Source organism: Lithobates pipiens, unplaced genomic scaffold (genome assembly GCF_037356315.1).
Source record: "Lithobates pipiens isolate NorthernLeopardFrog02 unplaced genomic scaffold, aLitPip1_a1.2 Scaffold_8, whole genome shotgun sequence".
Taxonomy (NCBI): Eukaryota; Metazoa; Chordata; class Amphibia; order Anura; family Ranidae; genus Lithobates; species Lithobates pipiens.
The window spans coordinates 270739139-270754381 of record NW_027507903.1 but is presented as its reverse complement, the minus strand read 5'-3'; the positions used below and the strand labels follow the sequence as shown (position 1 = coordinate 270754381).

The window sequence follows — 15243 nt, the reverse complement described above, 5'->3', positions numbered from 1 at the left end:
GTTCCCAAGCTCCGCCCAAGCGGATGTCACTTCCAGTATCTGCATTTTCACAAGTACCAATACCCCCGAAAATGGCAAGTATCGGCGCATCCCTAATAAATATACACATAAAAAAAATAATAATAATAATAATAATTATATATATATATATATATATATATATATATATATATATATATATATATCTCATCTAGATTTGCAGTGTTTTCAATTGCCACACACACATATCATCTAGATTTGCAGTGTTTTCAATCGCCGGGTGTTCTATTTTCCCACATGTACACAAGTACTGAAGAGAATGATGGTGCAAGCATCACACAGCATCATATAAAAAGGATTGCCATTGTAAAGAAGTGAATGCAATGGTAATTGTAATGTCCTGATCAGTGACAGGAGCCCGGCATCCTCCAGGTAGGAAGTGTTGGCAGCACACCCTCCTCCCAACACCAGGGCGGCTTGGCAGTCACATGACAGGCGGCTGGTCACATGATCCCAGGTTTAGCGGCTCAGTGATCACCGCAGAGCCCGGAGCTGGCCATGTCCCATCACATTGGTTTCCTTGTATGATCGGAGGAGGCGGCGGGCCGATCAATGCCGGGCTGTGTAGACGGAGACGGGCGATCCGTCTGCTGACTCCCTTCCTTCATGCTCCCTCCGGCCGGGCTCCTCTTGTAATATGCTCACTCGAGTGAAATCTGCGGTTGCCAATTTTATGGGTGGAATCATGGCTGGCAGTTCTGGCTCCGATCACTCCAATGGTTCCGAGCTGCCCATGAAGTTCCCGTATGGCAGACCGGAATTCCTGGGGCTGTCACAGGACGAGATCGAGTGCTCGGCCGACCACATCGCCAGACCCATCCTGATCCTAAAGGAGACCAAGAGGTTATCGTGGAGCACCGGCTATGCAGAGTGAGTAAGGGGCGGGGAGGCCATACACTGAGCGATAGAATCAGACCTTTGTAGGATGACAGCCCATCTACAGGCAGCTGTTTACTTTCCTGTAGAGGAATATACAATGTATCCATATGGATGACACTATGTACATCTGACATAAGGCTGCAACATGCTCCATCTGTCAAGGTCAAATGTGACCAACCAGTGACAATTATGTCCTTGGATTGTGGAATTGGGTATCTGTCATCAGGATGATGGTAGGGTTAGTAAGATTAGATAGTACATTAATCAATCATCTCAAGAAGATATTTATGTCATCGGTGTTATCCTTCTGTGGTGTCACCAAAGAATAATTCTGCCTATATGGACCACAAATTTGGTAATTTAAAGGAGAAGTGTGGCCAATGCTGATTTGCCCTTCTGTGGATCCCAGAAGTGTACTTGGTCCTACTTGTAAGCTCTAACGAGCAGAGCCCTCTGATCCCTCCTTTATTGTATTATATTGTACTGTCTTCCCCCATGTTGTAAAGCGATGCACAAACTGTTGGTGCTATATAAATCCTGTATAATACTCTCCTGTAACCAGATTCAGCCAACAGTGGCTAAAGCCTCCTATCAGCTGACATCATAAAGCCACTCCAGGCTCTGGAGGGATCCCGACAATGATGTCAAGATCCACCCAGGTTCTTGACTGGCAGTTGGCTCAGCGTCTCAGTACACTGCTGAGAACCTGAGCCAACCACTTTTGCCCCCTTCTCAGCCCAGTGAGCGTTGCCACCTCATCCCTTTAAACCCAAACATGGTAATTACACAAGTTCTGAGGCTAGTTTAATGCAGATAAGGCACTGATGATGAGTTTAATTACCACCTTAATCAGCCACGGAACCCGTGTAATTATTATGTGTTCAGGTTTAAAGGGATGAGGTGGCAACCCTGGTCCCAGTGAGCATTGGACTGGCAGAGCAGAGAGCTGCTGACTGACAGTCATCATCGCTCTCAGCTCAGAGCAGACCGAGGAACTGAGCGATCAGCAGTCTTTGAATACTCAGTTTTCAGTGTAGAGCCAGCGGGGGACAGTTTCAGCTGACTGATGTTGCAACCATCCAGGTGACTATAGATCAATATAGTCACAGTTCCATATAGCCACAGTTGCCCACTCTTGGTATGGATATTTTGTTTTTTTCATTCCAGCACTTCTCTTTAAAGCTTACCACACACAGTACAGTCTGTACAATTCCCTTTTTAGATCTAGGGTCATCGGTTCAAATCCCAACCATACACTGAGTATATATATATATATATATATATATATATATATATATATATATATATATATATATATATATATATATATATATATATATATAAAAGAATCGCCCCCCTTATAGTAATCACATTTTGTTGCTTTGCAGCCTGAAATGAAGACAGACACTGCTTTTGTTTTATCCAGCTGTATTTTCTAGTGCAACGTATAACATCCAAGTGAAAGATAACACCAACATGTCAGAAAAAATAAAGATCCAAAAACAGAATAACTGAGTTGGAATAAAGATTACCCCCCTTATGTCAGTATTTTGTTGGAGCACCTTTTGCTTTAATTACAGCCTTTAGTCTGTTGGGATATGTGTCTACTGACTTTGTACATCTAGACTTTACAATGTTTGCCCACTCTTCTTTGCAGAACTGCTCAAGTTCAGTTAGATTTGATGGTGACCGTTTGTGGGTGGTCTTTAAGTCATCCCACAGATTTTCAATGGGGTTTAAAGAGGAAGTAAACCTTGATGAGTTTACTTCCTCTTTCATTCCCTGCAAAGGCAAAGCATAATGGACTACTATGCATCGCATAGTAGTCCATTATGTGTCACTTACCTGACACAGGAGCCAGCGAAGTCACCGCTGTCCCCTGTAGTCCGGAGCATCCATCTTCTCGGTGGGTCTCGCTGCTCCGCCGCTGTCATTCGGCGAAGCCGCTACTCCCGCGCATGCGCGCGGGAGCCACCACGCGCGGCACCTTCGTCGTTGACGGTGCCGCGCTCAGTGCGCCTGCGCGCTGCTGTCTACGGCGCATGCGCCATAGACAGCGGTGCCTGTCTTTCGGCAAATATCTCCTAAACCGTGTAGGTTTAGGAGATATTTCTTGGACCTACAGGTAAGCCTTAATCTAAGCTTACCTGTAGGTCAAAGTGTGTTGTAAGGGTTTACAACCACTTTAAGTCTGGGCTCTGACTAAGCCATGCAAGTACATTCACCTTTTTCTCCTAGCACTACCTGCCTTGAGGTTACATGTTCTCCCTGTGCCTTCATGGGTTTCCTCCGGGTACTCCGTTTTCCTCCCACACTCTAAAGACATGCTGGTAGATTAATTGGCTCCGGTGTAAATTGTCCCTAGTATGTGTATGAATGTGAGTTAAGGACCTCAGATTGTAAGCTCCTTGAGAGCAGGGACTCATATGAATGTACAATATATATGTAAAGTGCTGCAGATGTTGTCAGCTCTGTATAAATAAATAACTGTAATAAATCTACTAGAAACTATGTAGCGCAAAGGCTTACCTGACTGGATATAAGTTGATCTGTTGCATGCAAAATATTAAGTGGTTTTGTTAAATTTAAAGCAGAGTTCCAGTCATTTGTTAACCCCTTAAGCCCCGGACCATTTTGCTGGCCAGAGCACTTTTTGCAATTCCACACTGCGTCGCTTTAACTGACAATTGCGTGGTCGTGCGACGTGGCTCCCAAACAAAATTTACTCCCCCCCCCCCCCCCCCACACAAATAGAGCTTTCTGGTGGTGTTTGATCCCCTCTGCGGTTTTTATTTTTTGCGCTATAAACAAAATAGCGACAATTTTGAAAAAAAAAACGCATTTATTTTGTTGCTATAATAAATATTCCCCAAAAATATATAAAAAAATGTTTTTCCTCTGTTTAGGCGGATACATATTCTTCTATGTATTTTGGTAAAAAAAAATCACAATAAGCGTTTATTGATTGGTTTGCGCAAAAGTTATAGCGTCTACAAAATGGGGGATAATTTTATGGCATTTATTTTTATTTTTTTATCGTGACTGCGTCATTATGGCGGACACGTCGGACAACATTGGCATTTATACAGCAATCAGTGCGATTAAAATTGCATTAATGAATTATTGTGTAATTGTGACTGGCAGTGAATGGGTTAACACTTGGTGGCACTGTAGGGGTTAAGTGTGTCCTGGGGAGTGTTTCTAACTGTAGGGGGGGTGGACTATGTGTGACACATCACTGAACATAGCTCCCAATTACAGGGAGTGCTGATCAGTGACATTAGGCAGAACGGGGAGATGCTTGTTTACATTAACGTCTCCCGTTCTTCCTCTCCGTGAGACGATTGCGGGTATCCCTGCGGACATCGAGTCCGCGGGACCTTTAACCTGACTCACGGAGCTCCCGACCGGCATGGTGGCAAATTCAAAGGGACGTACAGGTATGCCCATTTTCCCAGCCGTGCCATTCTACCGATGTACATTGGCGTGCTCTGGTCAGGAACTGGTTAAAAGTCAGCAGCTACAAAATGTGTAGCCTCTGACTTTTAACAAACGCACACTCACCTGTCCCATGGTCCAGCGGTGTACTCGCCCACTCTCTGTCCTCCCTCGGCAGCACCGGCATCTCTACTATTGGCATCTAGTGTCTGATCAGATAGTGCCCGCCCTGTACTGCGCTTGCGCAGTACGGGGGACAAGGAGAAGCTGAACATTTCTGAAGATAAATGCCGCCTGCACAGTGAGTCCAGGTTCAAGCCCCACCATCCAAGTGGACATAGAATATAAAAGAGGCAAGCGAAGCGCGGCTGTGCCCCAAGTGTGGCGAGCGACGCGAGCCCACGAGGGGCCCTGTTACTATGAGCAACCCTATGTCCACTTGGACGGTGGGGCTTCAACCTGGACTCAGTGCGCAGGCGCCGTTCTTCTTCGAAGATGTTCGGCTTCTCCTCGTCCCCCATGCTGCGCAAGTGCTGCGCCTGCGCAGTATGGCCCGGATACTATTCAATAGGCGGACACTTTGTGTCAGAACACCGGCTGTGGCAGCTTGCGGCTTCACAACCGGGTGCCCACTGTGCATGAGCGAGCGGTGCTGCGGTTTGTGACTGGCCCCAAAGTCTTCCAGGAGCTGTCATATGTCCCAGAAGCCTTCAGGAGGGAGAACGTTTGCTTCCGGTCGCCTAGGCAACCAGAACGGAAGTGGGAGCAGGTACCTATCAAATTCAGCACCTTCCTTGGCTTTAAAATGTTTAGAACCGCCTTAACTGCAAGGAGTGGGCTGAATAGCATAGGCAAGTGTTACAGTACGACTCTTCTTGGTCCTTTCTGTGCAGAAGATACCAGGGATCAGATGTTGGCGTACTCTATGAAAGGGATAGGCCTCTTTCACACTGGGGTGTTTTCCAGGTGCTTTTGGGCTGCAAATAGTGCCTGTAAAAATACTTCCCAAGTGTACACACCTAGTGTAGGTGCAAAAAGTGTGTATAGTAGGGCTTGTTTACATCAACTTACACATTCGAACATACTCTTTCCATTTTCAGATGATGGATTGAACAGTGCTCTGTGAGATGTTTCAGATGTCTTTATAACCTAACCCTGTTTTAAACTTCTGCACAACTTTATCCCTGATCTGCCTGGTGTATTGGAAAGCAAAGCAAGTGACTGCACTCCAAGAAATGAGGAAAAAAGCTTTATTGTGTAAAAAAAAAAAAAAAAAAAAAAAAACATCAAACAAGAAAAACTGTTGCAGCAACAGCATCATGGCACGCACAGAGGGGAGCGTACTTGATGCGTTTCACAAATTTCTTCGCTTAGTCATAACCCAAAAGCACTAACAACCACAATATCTGAAATAGCCATAGAACAGCTGAATGATGTTAAAGTGCTAAATTGGTCTTGTTTAAGACAAGCAACACAAAAAGCCACATCTAAAAACAATACCGAAAAAGTGTGTGTGTGTGTGTGTGTGTGTGTGTGTGTGTATATATATATATATATATATATATATATATATATATATATATATTAGGGATGCACCGAAATTTCGGCCGCCGAAACATATCGGCCGAAAATGCCCTTTTCGGCAATTTGCCGAAAGAGAAAAACGGCTGATAATGGAGCCAAAAATGGGGCGTGGCCTGGGTGGGGGCGGGGCTCCTCCCCCCGCCCCTGGTGACGCCCATCATGGGGCTTGTATAGCGCTGGAGAGCCGCCTCCGCCGCCTATTTGATCACAGCGCCAGGAACATCACAGCTCTCATTTCAATAGCTGTGTGTTCCCGGCCGCGCGCCGTCACACGCAGCCCCTCCCCCTTGTCCGGGCACTTAGATAGACAGATCATCCGCAGGATTGGACGGATGATCTGTCTATCAAAGTGCCCGGACAAGGGGGAGGGGCTGCGTGTGACGGCGCGCGGCCGGGAACACACAGCTATTGAAATGAGAGCTGTGATGTTCCCGGCGCTGTGATCAAATAGGCGGCGGAGGCGGCTCTCTTCCCTACACAGGCTGCAATGGGACACACAGGCTGCAATGGGACACACTGGCTGCAAAATGACACACTGGCTGCAAAATGACACACTGGCTGCAAAATGACACACTGGCACGCTGGCTGCAAAATGACACGCTGGCTGCAAAATGACACGCTGGCTGCAAAATGACACGCTGGCTGCAAAATGACACGCTGGTACACTGGCTGCAAAATGACACACTGGCTGCAAAATGACACACTGGCTGCAAAATGACACACTGGTACACTAGCTGCAAAATGACACGCTGGCTGCAAAATGACACGCTGGCTGCAAAATGACACACTGGTACACTGGCTGCAAAATGACACACTGGCTGCAAAATGACACACTGGTACACTGGCTGCAAAATGACACACTGGCACACTGGCTGCAAAATGACACACTGGCTGCAATGGGGGACACTGGCTGCAATGGGGGACACTGGCTGCAATGGGGGACACTGGCTGCAATGGGGGACACTGGCTGCAATGGGGGATGCCTCCTGTACCATGTCGCCAGTCTCTGACCACCTCCTGCACCATGTCGCCAGTCTCTGACCATCTCCTGTACCGTGTCCCCAGTCTCTGACCATCTCCTGTACCGTGTCCCCAGTCTCTGACCATCTCCTGTACCGTGTCCCCAGTCTCTGACCACCGCCTGTACCATGTCCCCAGTCTCTGACCATCTCCTGTACCATGTTCTCTGTCTCTGACCATCTCCTGTACCATGTCCCCAGTCTCTGACCATCTCCTGTACCATGTCCCCAGTCTCTGACCACCTCCTGTACCATGTCCCCTGTCTCTGACCACCTCCTGTACCATGTCCCCAGTCTCTGACCATCTCCTGTACCGTGTCCCCAGTCTCTGACCATCTCCTGTACCGTGTCCCCAGTCTCTGACCATCTCCTGTACCGTGTCCCCAGTCTCTGACCACCTCCTGTACCGTGTCCCCAGTCTCTGACCACCTCCTGTACCGTGTCCCCAGTCTCTGACCACCTCCTGTACCATGTCCCCAGTCTCTGACCACCTCCTGTACCATGTCCCCTGTCTCTGACCACCTCCTGTACCATGTCCCCAGTCTCTGACCATCTCCTGTACCGTGTCCCCAGTCTCTGACCACCTCCTGTACCATGTCCCCAGTCTCTGACCACCTCCTGTATAAAAATATTTTTTAAAAACAGTCATTTTCGGTATCGGTGCTGTTTCGGTATCGGTTTCGGTTTTCGGCCTAGTGTATTTTTCATTTTCGGTATCGGTTTCGGCACCAAAAACCCATTCGGTGCATCCCTAAAATATATATATATATATATATATATATATATATATATATATATATATATATATATATATATATATATATATATAGTATGGATGAATCATATTCGTCTTTAAAAACTCACACATATATTTCCAGTTTCATTTGAGGTATATAATCTCCTATGCAACATAGAGAATGTAGTGGAAAAAGTCGCACAAAAGATGCATATTGTAAACATTCATAAGGAAAATTTAAAAAAGCTACATGGGACAATCGGACAAAAATGATTCCATATTGTACATCACATATAATGATACATTATACTCTTATTCCATTATTGTAAACAAACAATGCAATATTTATAAATTTAAATGAAAATATATATGTACAAATGTATGGTTAACTGGTTAGAATAATGTGAATGGGATGTGTCACAACTACTCATAGTAATGTCGCATCCCATTGGAAATTCATCCCATTAGGTATTCTACTTTTGTAATTTTAAAGATCCAAAATTCCTCTCTTATACAAGAGGCAAAAAATATCTCCCCCTCTTATCAGTGTTTTTTTACTTGTCTGGTGTGTTCCTTGGTTTTCATGGTGCTGTTTATTCACTAAGGTTCTCTAACAAACCTCTGAGGGCTTCACAGAACAGCTGTATTTATACTAAGATCAATTACACACAGGTGGACTCAGTTTACTAATTAGGTGACTTCTGAAGGCGATTGGTTCCAATAGATTTTAGTTAGGGGTATCACAGTAGAGAGAGCTGAATACAAATGCACACCACTCTTTTCAGTTATTTATTTGTAAAAAGTTTTGAAAATAATTTATAATTTTTCTTCCACTTCACAATTATGTACCACTTTGTGTTGGTCTATCACATAAAATCCTAATAAAATACATTTACATTTTTGGTTGTAACGTGACAAAATATGGAAAATAAGGAGTATGAATACAGAATGCCTTGTATTCGCTCTTCTTCTTCCCCTATGCATTTGCAGAATGCCTTATATTCTGTGAAAATAATACAAAACTTTTTGTGACTAGACAAAAGGAGTAGGAGAGTGAAAAACGCAGTCCTTTTTACTCTACCTGGATCTGTCCATAACAAGGCTGGATGAAGAGTGTTGCCCGTAGTATCCAGGCTGTAAGTAAGGCCTGTACAGTAACCATCAGCCAGCTGGTAATAGGATTATCAGCAATTTTAGCTGTTTGCCTGGAGTTCATCTTTACCACTACACTCCAGGCAAGCAGGTTAAACATTGGTTAAATGCAAATATGAAAGCCATCTAATTTGCTTAACGTGATTATAAAGTCTCTTTTTTCCTATGAAAATAACAAAGGTCATACATGCCTGCTCAGTTGCAGTGGATTTGCACAAAGCAATCTAGATCCTCCTCTTCTCAGGTCCTTCTTCTGTGCTCATGGCCCTTCCCTTCTGGTCAGTGCCCCCACAGCAAGCAGCTCCTTTACCGCTCCTCCACTGCTGCTCCCCATTGAAATCAATGGGGCAGCGCTGTAATGCCGCCGGCAAGACGCCTTTCGCGGCTGCTAGCGGGGGGGTAAAAGCAAAAAACGCTAAAAATAGCAGCGTTTTACCGCCTACGCTAATGGCGGTGTGGTGTGAAAGGGGTCTTTGGGCTGAGGTGGGCTGCTGCACGCAGAAGGCATAAATGCATTAAGATAAAAAACCTTCTGCCTTTACAACCACTTTAAGCCTTTTAATTTCTGTCCATCCAGTACTGAGATTTATACAGCTCCGCAGAGGGAGCTTTGTGACCTGAGTTTTCTGTCTGGCACAGGGGGAAAGTAAAAACCTTCCCTCGCAGTGGGGCTGCCCCTGTACTGCAAGGGTTAAATGTTCATTTAGATCCCGCAACAGCCAGTGCTCTCTCTACTCCCCTACATCCTGGCAGTGGACTGTCACTTGAGGTCCTATATGCTGTGCACCCTGCATTGTACTTGATAAGAGGACAACTGGCTACTGGGACAGGCCTGGTAGGGAAGCAGAAAGTTGGGTAAGTGTAAAAGTCTTTTTTCTGCCCCCTAGACTTAAGCAAGCATTTAACCCTTGCAGTGCGGAGGCAGCACCACCGCAAGGGAGGATTTTTACTCTACCTGGGGTTCGTCTTTAAGCAACACAGCAAGTTTGTCTCCCTGCCCTCAGCCTGTGATTGGACAGCAAGGGAGCAGCAAGACACTGACAAGGTTACCCCTCTGCTCTCTTCTACTGACAGTATATTCATCGTTAAATGTAAATGCTAGCTGTTTGGCTCCTAATGTTCCTAACTCTACAACTTCTAATAATAAGATACTGATTCCTAGTAAATGTTGTTTTTTTGTTGCTTTAGATATGCATAATATTTTTAACTAAATACAAAAAAATGCATTCATAAGGCCTCATGCACACGGACGTTTTTACAGCCGCTTTTTTGAGCGTTTTTTGCAGCTTAAAAAGGCCTGTCCATGTTAGTCTATGGCTTCATGCCCACCTAGGCGTTTTTGAGCTGCAAATGGCATAGGCATTTTTAAGCTGTAAAAAAAAACCAGGACCAGTGCGTTCCTTGGCGTGGAGCTAGAGCTGTAAAAACGCAAATCGCGGGAAAACGTGCAAAAACGCGCACAAACGCGCAACATATTTTCTTTGTTTTCTGAGTGCTATAGCCAAGATATGTGTTTCTTTAAAAACGCTACTTAACGCTAACGCTAAAAAACGCGCAAAAACGCCAATGCAAAACGTGGTAAAAATCGTGTTTTTAACGCCGATTTTTCCAGGCGTCGGAGCTAGCTTTGCAGCCAGTTTTTTAAAACGTCCGTGTGCATGAGCACTAATATCTGCCTGGAGAGTTTTCTTTTGATGGCAACACGTAATTGGTTGCTTATAAACTAGGTAATGTGACTATAGGGTTGGATAGAATAATGGCAATAGCCACTACCTCTCAGTTGTTGTGTTTTTTTTTTTTTGTTTTTTGTTCCCTGTAAAGTTCCATCTCCTTCTCTGTGTTTCCCTATAAGGACATATATATGTATTCCATCTATTGCTGTGCGTGTCTGTCTATTACGGGGCAGTTTTATCTGCTTCCTCAATATGCCAACACTTTTTAACGTTCCAGTGGAGAGCAGTAAAAAGTCTGTTAGCTATTAGAAACCCTTTGCTGAATATCCTGGAGGATGTTTTTTAAAAAAAAAAAAACATTTTTTTTCCCTTTTAAATATTGAAAGCTGATCGTACACTAACCTGTTTTGTCTGATCAGTCAATGAGTCCTGGTGGTCCCGTGGCCTTGATTTAAAGTAAAACTTTGTTGCTCATTTTTATTTTATTTTTTTCTTCCTCTCCGTCTACCTCCCCGTTTTTTCTTCCTCCTCCTCCTCTGCCCAGACTAGCAGGCTGCGCATGTACAGCACGACATCCCCAATATTTACAAACTTTCAGGCAGCCAGGGTATAGATCCTAGTACACAAACTAGAGACACTGTAACTGATCAAAAAAAGCCAGTGATGATTTCTGGTACGTGTCGAGCTTACCAAGTGACACTTTGTTTACAGTCACAGGTACACCATTGCCTTTTTCCTTCATTGTTACATGCGATTTTGCTTACCTTCTGGCACATACCGCTTGTTGGTGCATGTGTACCCCAGTTTGGGAGCCACTGTTGGCAATGTTGTTATATTAGCTGTAGCACTGTCTACCAACTAGAGACCTTGAAGCAAATCTCATGAGACAGCAGCAGTGCCTCGGATCTCATACTGCAGATTAGAGGTCGACCGATATGGGTTTTTCTCTGTCCGATGCCGATATTTAGAAATCATGGCGGCCGTTATATGATGCTGATTTTTTTTGGGCCGATATGTTAGGCCGATTTCCTCCCCCCTTCATAAAATCTAACAGACACCTTTCCCACTGGGGCGTTTTTCAGGCGCTTTTGGGCTAAAAAATAGCGCCTGTAAAATGTCTGCAAAACGGCTCCCCTGCAGTCTGTGTGAAAGCCCGAGTGCGTTCACACTGAGGAAATGCGCTGGCAGGATGTTAAAAAAAAAAAAAAAAAAAAAAAAAAAAGTCCAGCAAGCAGCACGTTTGGAGTGGTGTATACCCCTCCTCCACCACTCCTGCCCATTGATATTAATGGGCACCACGGCCGAAGCGCATGCAATGCGATTTGGCAGCAGTGCATCACAGGCGCATTTAACCTCTTCCTCGGCCGCTAGCTGGGTTATATGCGCCCCACTAGCAGCCAAATAGCACTGCTAAAATGATGGAAAAGGGCCACTAAAACCAGCAGTGTTTTACCATCAAAGCCTGGCCGCTCCAGTGTGAAAGCAGCCTTCATAAGTGATACAGAAAATTTCTTACATTTAAACAAAACAAACCTCCAATCCGTTTACTTGTATGTATGATTTAGATAAAAACAAAAAAAAAAAACGATATATTAAATAAAAACAGGTAGTCAAAACTTTTGGAGGAAAAAAAAAAATGGGCTAACTTTACTGTGTTGTTTTTTGTTTTTGTTTTTTCCAAAAAATTGCATTTGAAAGACCTCTGCGCAAATGCCGTGTGACATAAAATATTGTAACAACCGATATTTTATTCCCTAAGATCTCTGCTAAAAAATATATATATCATTTTTGGGGGTCTAAGTAATTTTCTGGCAGAAAATACAGGATTTTTACTTGTAAGCAACAAGTGTCAGAAAAGATTTAGTCTTTAAATGGTTAAACTGAGAACTCTGCACACTGAGTTGAGTTCATTCATTCAAGTGTAAACATTGTATCTCTTTACTCTTTTCTTGGCAGACTGCCCAGAGAGGAGGAAAGTCCCTTCTATGAAGACTCAAGCAACTTGCATTGACTTCTATTACAGAAGTCATTTGCAAGTCACGCTGTAGTTCTAATCGGCCTTTTTATCAGCACAATTGGCCGATTAATTAAAAAACGGTAAATATAGGCCGATATATCAGTCAACCTCTACTGCAGATGTACAGCTACGAGTCTGTAGGCACAGTTAATATTTCTAAAAGTTTCCACAACATGGCAAATCTTCACTATTTATTGGAGTTCATGTGGTTGATTTAGGCTGGGTTCACACGTATGCAAAATGGATGTGATTTTCCTTGCATCCAATTCGCATTACAGGAGAGTGTGAACGGCTCTCGATGGAGCCGGTTCACACCTCTCCGGGGTGGCCGCAGAGTGGATTGTACTGGAGTCCCCTGTGTCTTTGGTTCCGAATTGTTCAGGTGCGAATTCCGGCAAAAATGTGAACCTTATTCACACTTGAATGACAGGCTGGACCCCTGCTGTGAGCCGAGGCCACAGAATATGTGAACCCGCCCTTACCGAAGGCAAATAGACTGTGCGCTTTGCAAGTGTAGTTGCAATCATTTCCCCCAAAGCTTACTGAATGTGGTAAAGCTCTGCTGATTTCCATCATCCAATTGTGCACCTTGCACCTGTTTGAGTATTCCCAAAGAAAATTCACTAAGGCCCCTTTCACACTGGGGCGTTTTTCAGGCGCTTTTGGGCTTGCACCTGTAAAGCACCAGAAAAATGCCTCCCCTGCAGCCCCAGTGTGAAAGCCCGATTACGTTCACACTAGGGAGGTGCCCTGGCAAGTCGTTAGAAAAAGTCCTGCAAGCAGCATCTTTCGGGAGGTGGAGGAGCTGTGTATACACATTAAAATCGATAAACACCGCTATGAAGCTCCTGCAAAGCACCGATTTGTGGGTGTTTTTAACCCTTTTTTTCGGCCGCTAGAGTGGGTCAAAAGCGCTGCTAATATTTGCACCGCTTTATTGCTAACGCCCCCTGCCCCAGTGCGAAAATAGCCTAAGCTGTGGAAAAAAAAAATTAGTGCAACTGCACTTGCAAAGTGCGCGGTGCCTTCCTTTAGTAAATCAACTCTGATGTCTACTTTAACCTGACTAAAGAGATATATATCTCTCTTCCTTCTAGATTGTAAGCTCTAACGAGCGGGGCCCTCTGATTCCCCCTGTCTTGAATTGTAATGTCTACCCTAATGTTGTAAAGCCCTGCGTAAACTGTCGGCACTATATAAATCCTGTATTTTTTATATATATATATATATATATATAAGATGGGGCTGCATTGAGGTTTCTGGTCAAATTAGGCTTGAGTTTTTAATGAATTGCATTTAGAGATGAATCTGTTTAATGAGTACCGGTATATAATAGCATGAACTGTGTACACACACGGAAGAGCATTTCCAGCACTGCCCTTGTACTGGCTTCTGTATGGAAGGAGGCCACGACATCATGCTGGGAATGTCATTGTGTTCTTATCCAGGCCCCTCTCCTCTCCTCCTCTCCTCCTCTCTCTTGTTTATCTACTCTGTCCTCCTTTACATTAGGATGTTGGAAGACTCGCTGCAAAACCAAAGAAGAAGTCTGCCGCAGATTGAGACAGCTTTCACATTTTTTCTTGATTTTAGGCCCAATGCACACTATATGCTCTTGATGGGGTTTTTTTTCCTCCTACAGGAGTTTAGCTGCAGCAAAAATGCAGTAAAAAGCTGCATTTTGCATGGGCGTTAATGCTGCGTAGAGAGAATTGGCCTAGTGTTAATGCACGTTTAAGCTTTTGAGCATTTCTTTTTATGCTGTGATTTATTTATTTAATTTTTTTCTGCCTGTAAACTCCCCTGCCACTGAACCACTGAAACCGCATATAGCGTACATGAAGCCACTGCATTTTTTGAATAGCTAACTTTCTTTAACCCTGTTGAGAGTTCCTTTTCAAAAGACGTCTGCACCTTTTTGTTTTAAAAACGAATATTGTAATAAGCCAATGACGCCTATGAAATCGGCAGTGGAAATGCTGTACTTTTTTTTTCTACATTAAGATTTTTCCATAGTCATAAATGGGGGAGTATGCAGCCCTGTACACATTAGAAGATCATTACTTTTTATTTAAAATGCAAGTACCGTATATACTCGAGTATAAGCCGAGATTTTCAGCCTCTTTTTTGAGGCTGAAAGTGCCCCCCTCGGCTTATACTCGAGTCATCGCTGTCTGCCCGCTCGATCAGCGTGTCGAGCAGACAGACAGCGGCCATTCTATTCAAAAGCCGCGCCTCCGGCTCCGCCTTCGCCTGTGATAGGCGGAACACTGAATTTCCCAGCAGCCTGTGTTCCGCCTATCACGGACATCGTATCATCCTCGTACTACGGACGAGGATGATACGACGTCTGTGATAGGCGGAACACAGGCTGCTGGGAAATTCAGTGTTCCGCCTATCACAGGCGAAGGCGGCGGCGCAGCTTTTGAACTTTACAATGGCCGCCGACGAAGAGGGCACGGGACGGCACGGCACGGGACGGGACGGGACGGGGGCAAGGCAAGGCACGACACGGGACGGATGCAAGGAGGCAAGGCACGGCACGGGACGGAGGCAAGGAGGCAAGGCACGGGACGGAGGCTCGGGACAAAGGTAGGCTGGACACACACACACACACACACACACACACACACACACACACACACACACACACACACACACACACACACACACACACACACACACACACACACACACACACACACA

General features: G+C 44.8%; 1 protein-coding gene across 1 annotated transcript in view; it reads left to right on the top strand.

The window, feature by feature from the left end:
- Positions 1–440: 440 nt before the first annotated feature.
- Positions 441–15243, top strand: part of PPM1H (protein phosphatase, Mg2+/Mn2+ dependent 1H) — a 257714-nt gene continuing 242911 nt past the window's right edge. Inside the window, exon 1 of the mRNA XM_077471978.1 lies at positions 441–909. Within this exon, the coding sequence (XP_077328104.1) occupies positions 677–909 (233 nt within the window). The 5' untranslated portion in view covers positions 441–676. The remainder of the gene's footprint in view (positions 910–15243) is intronic.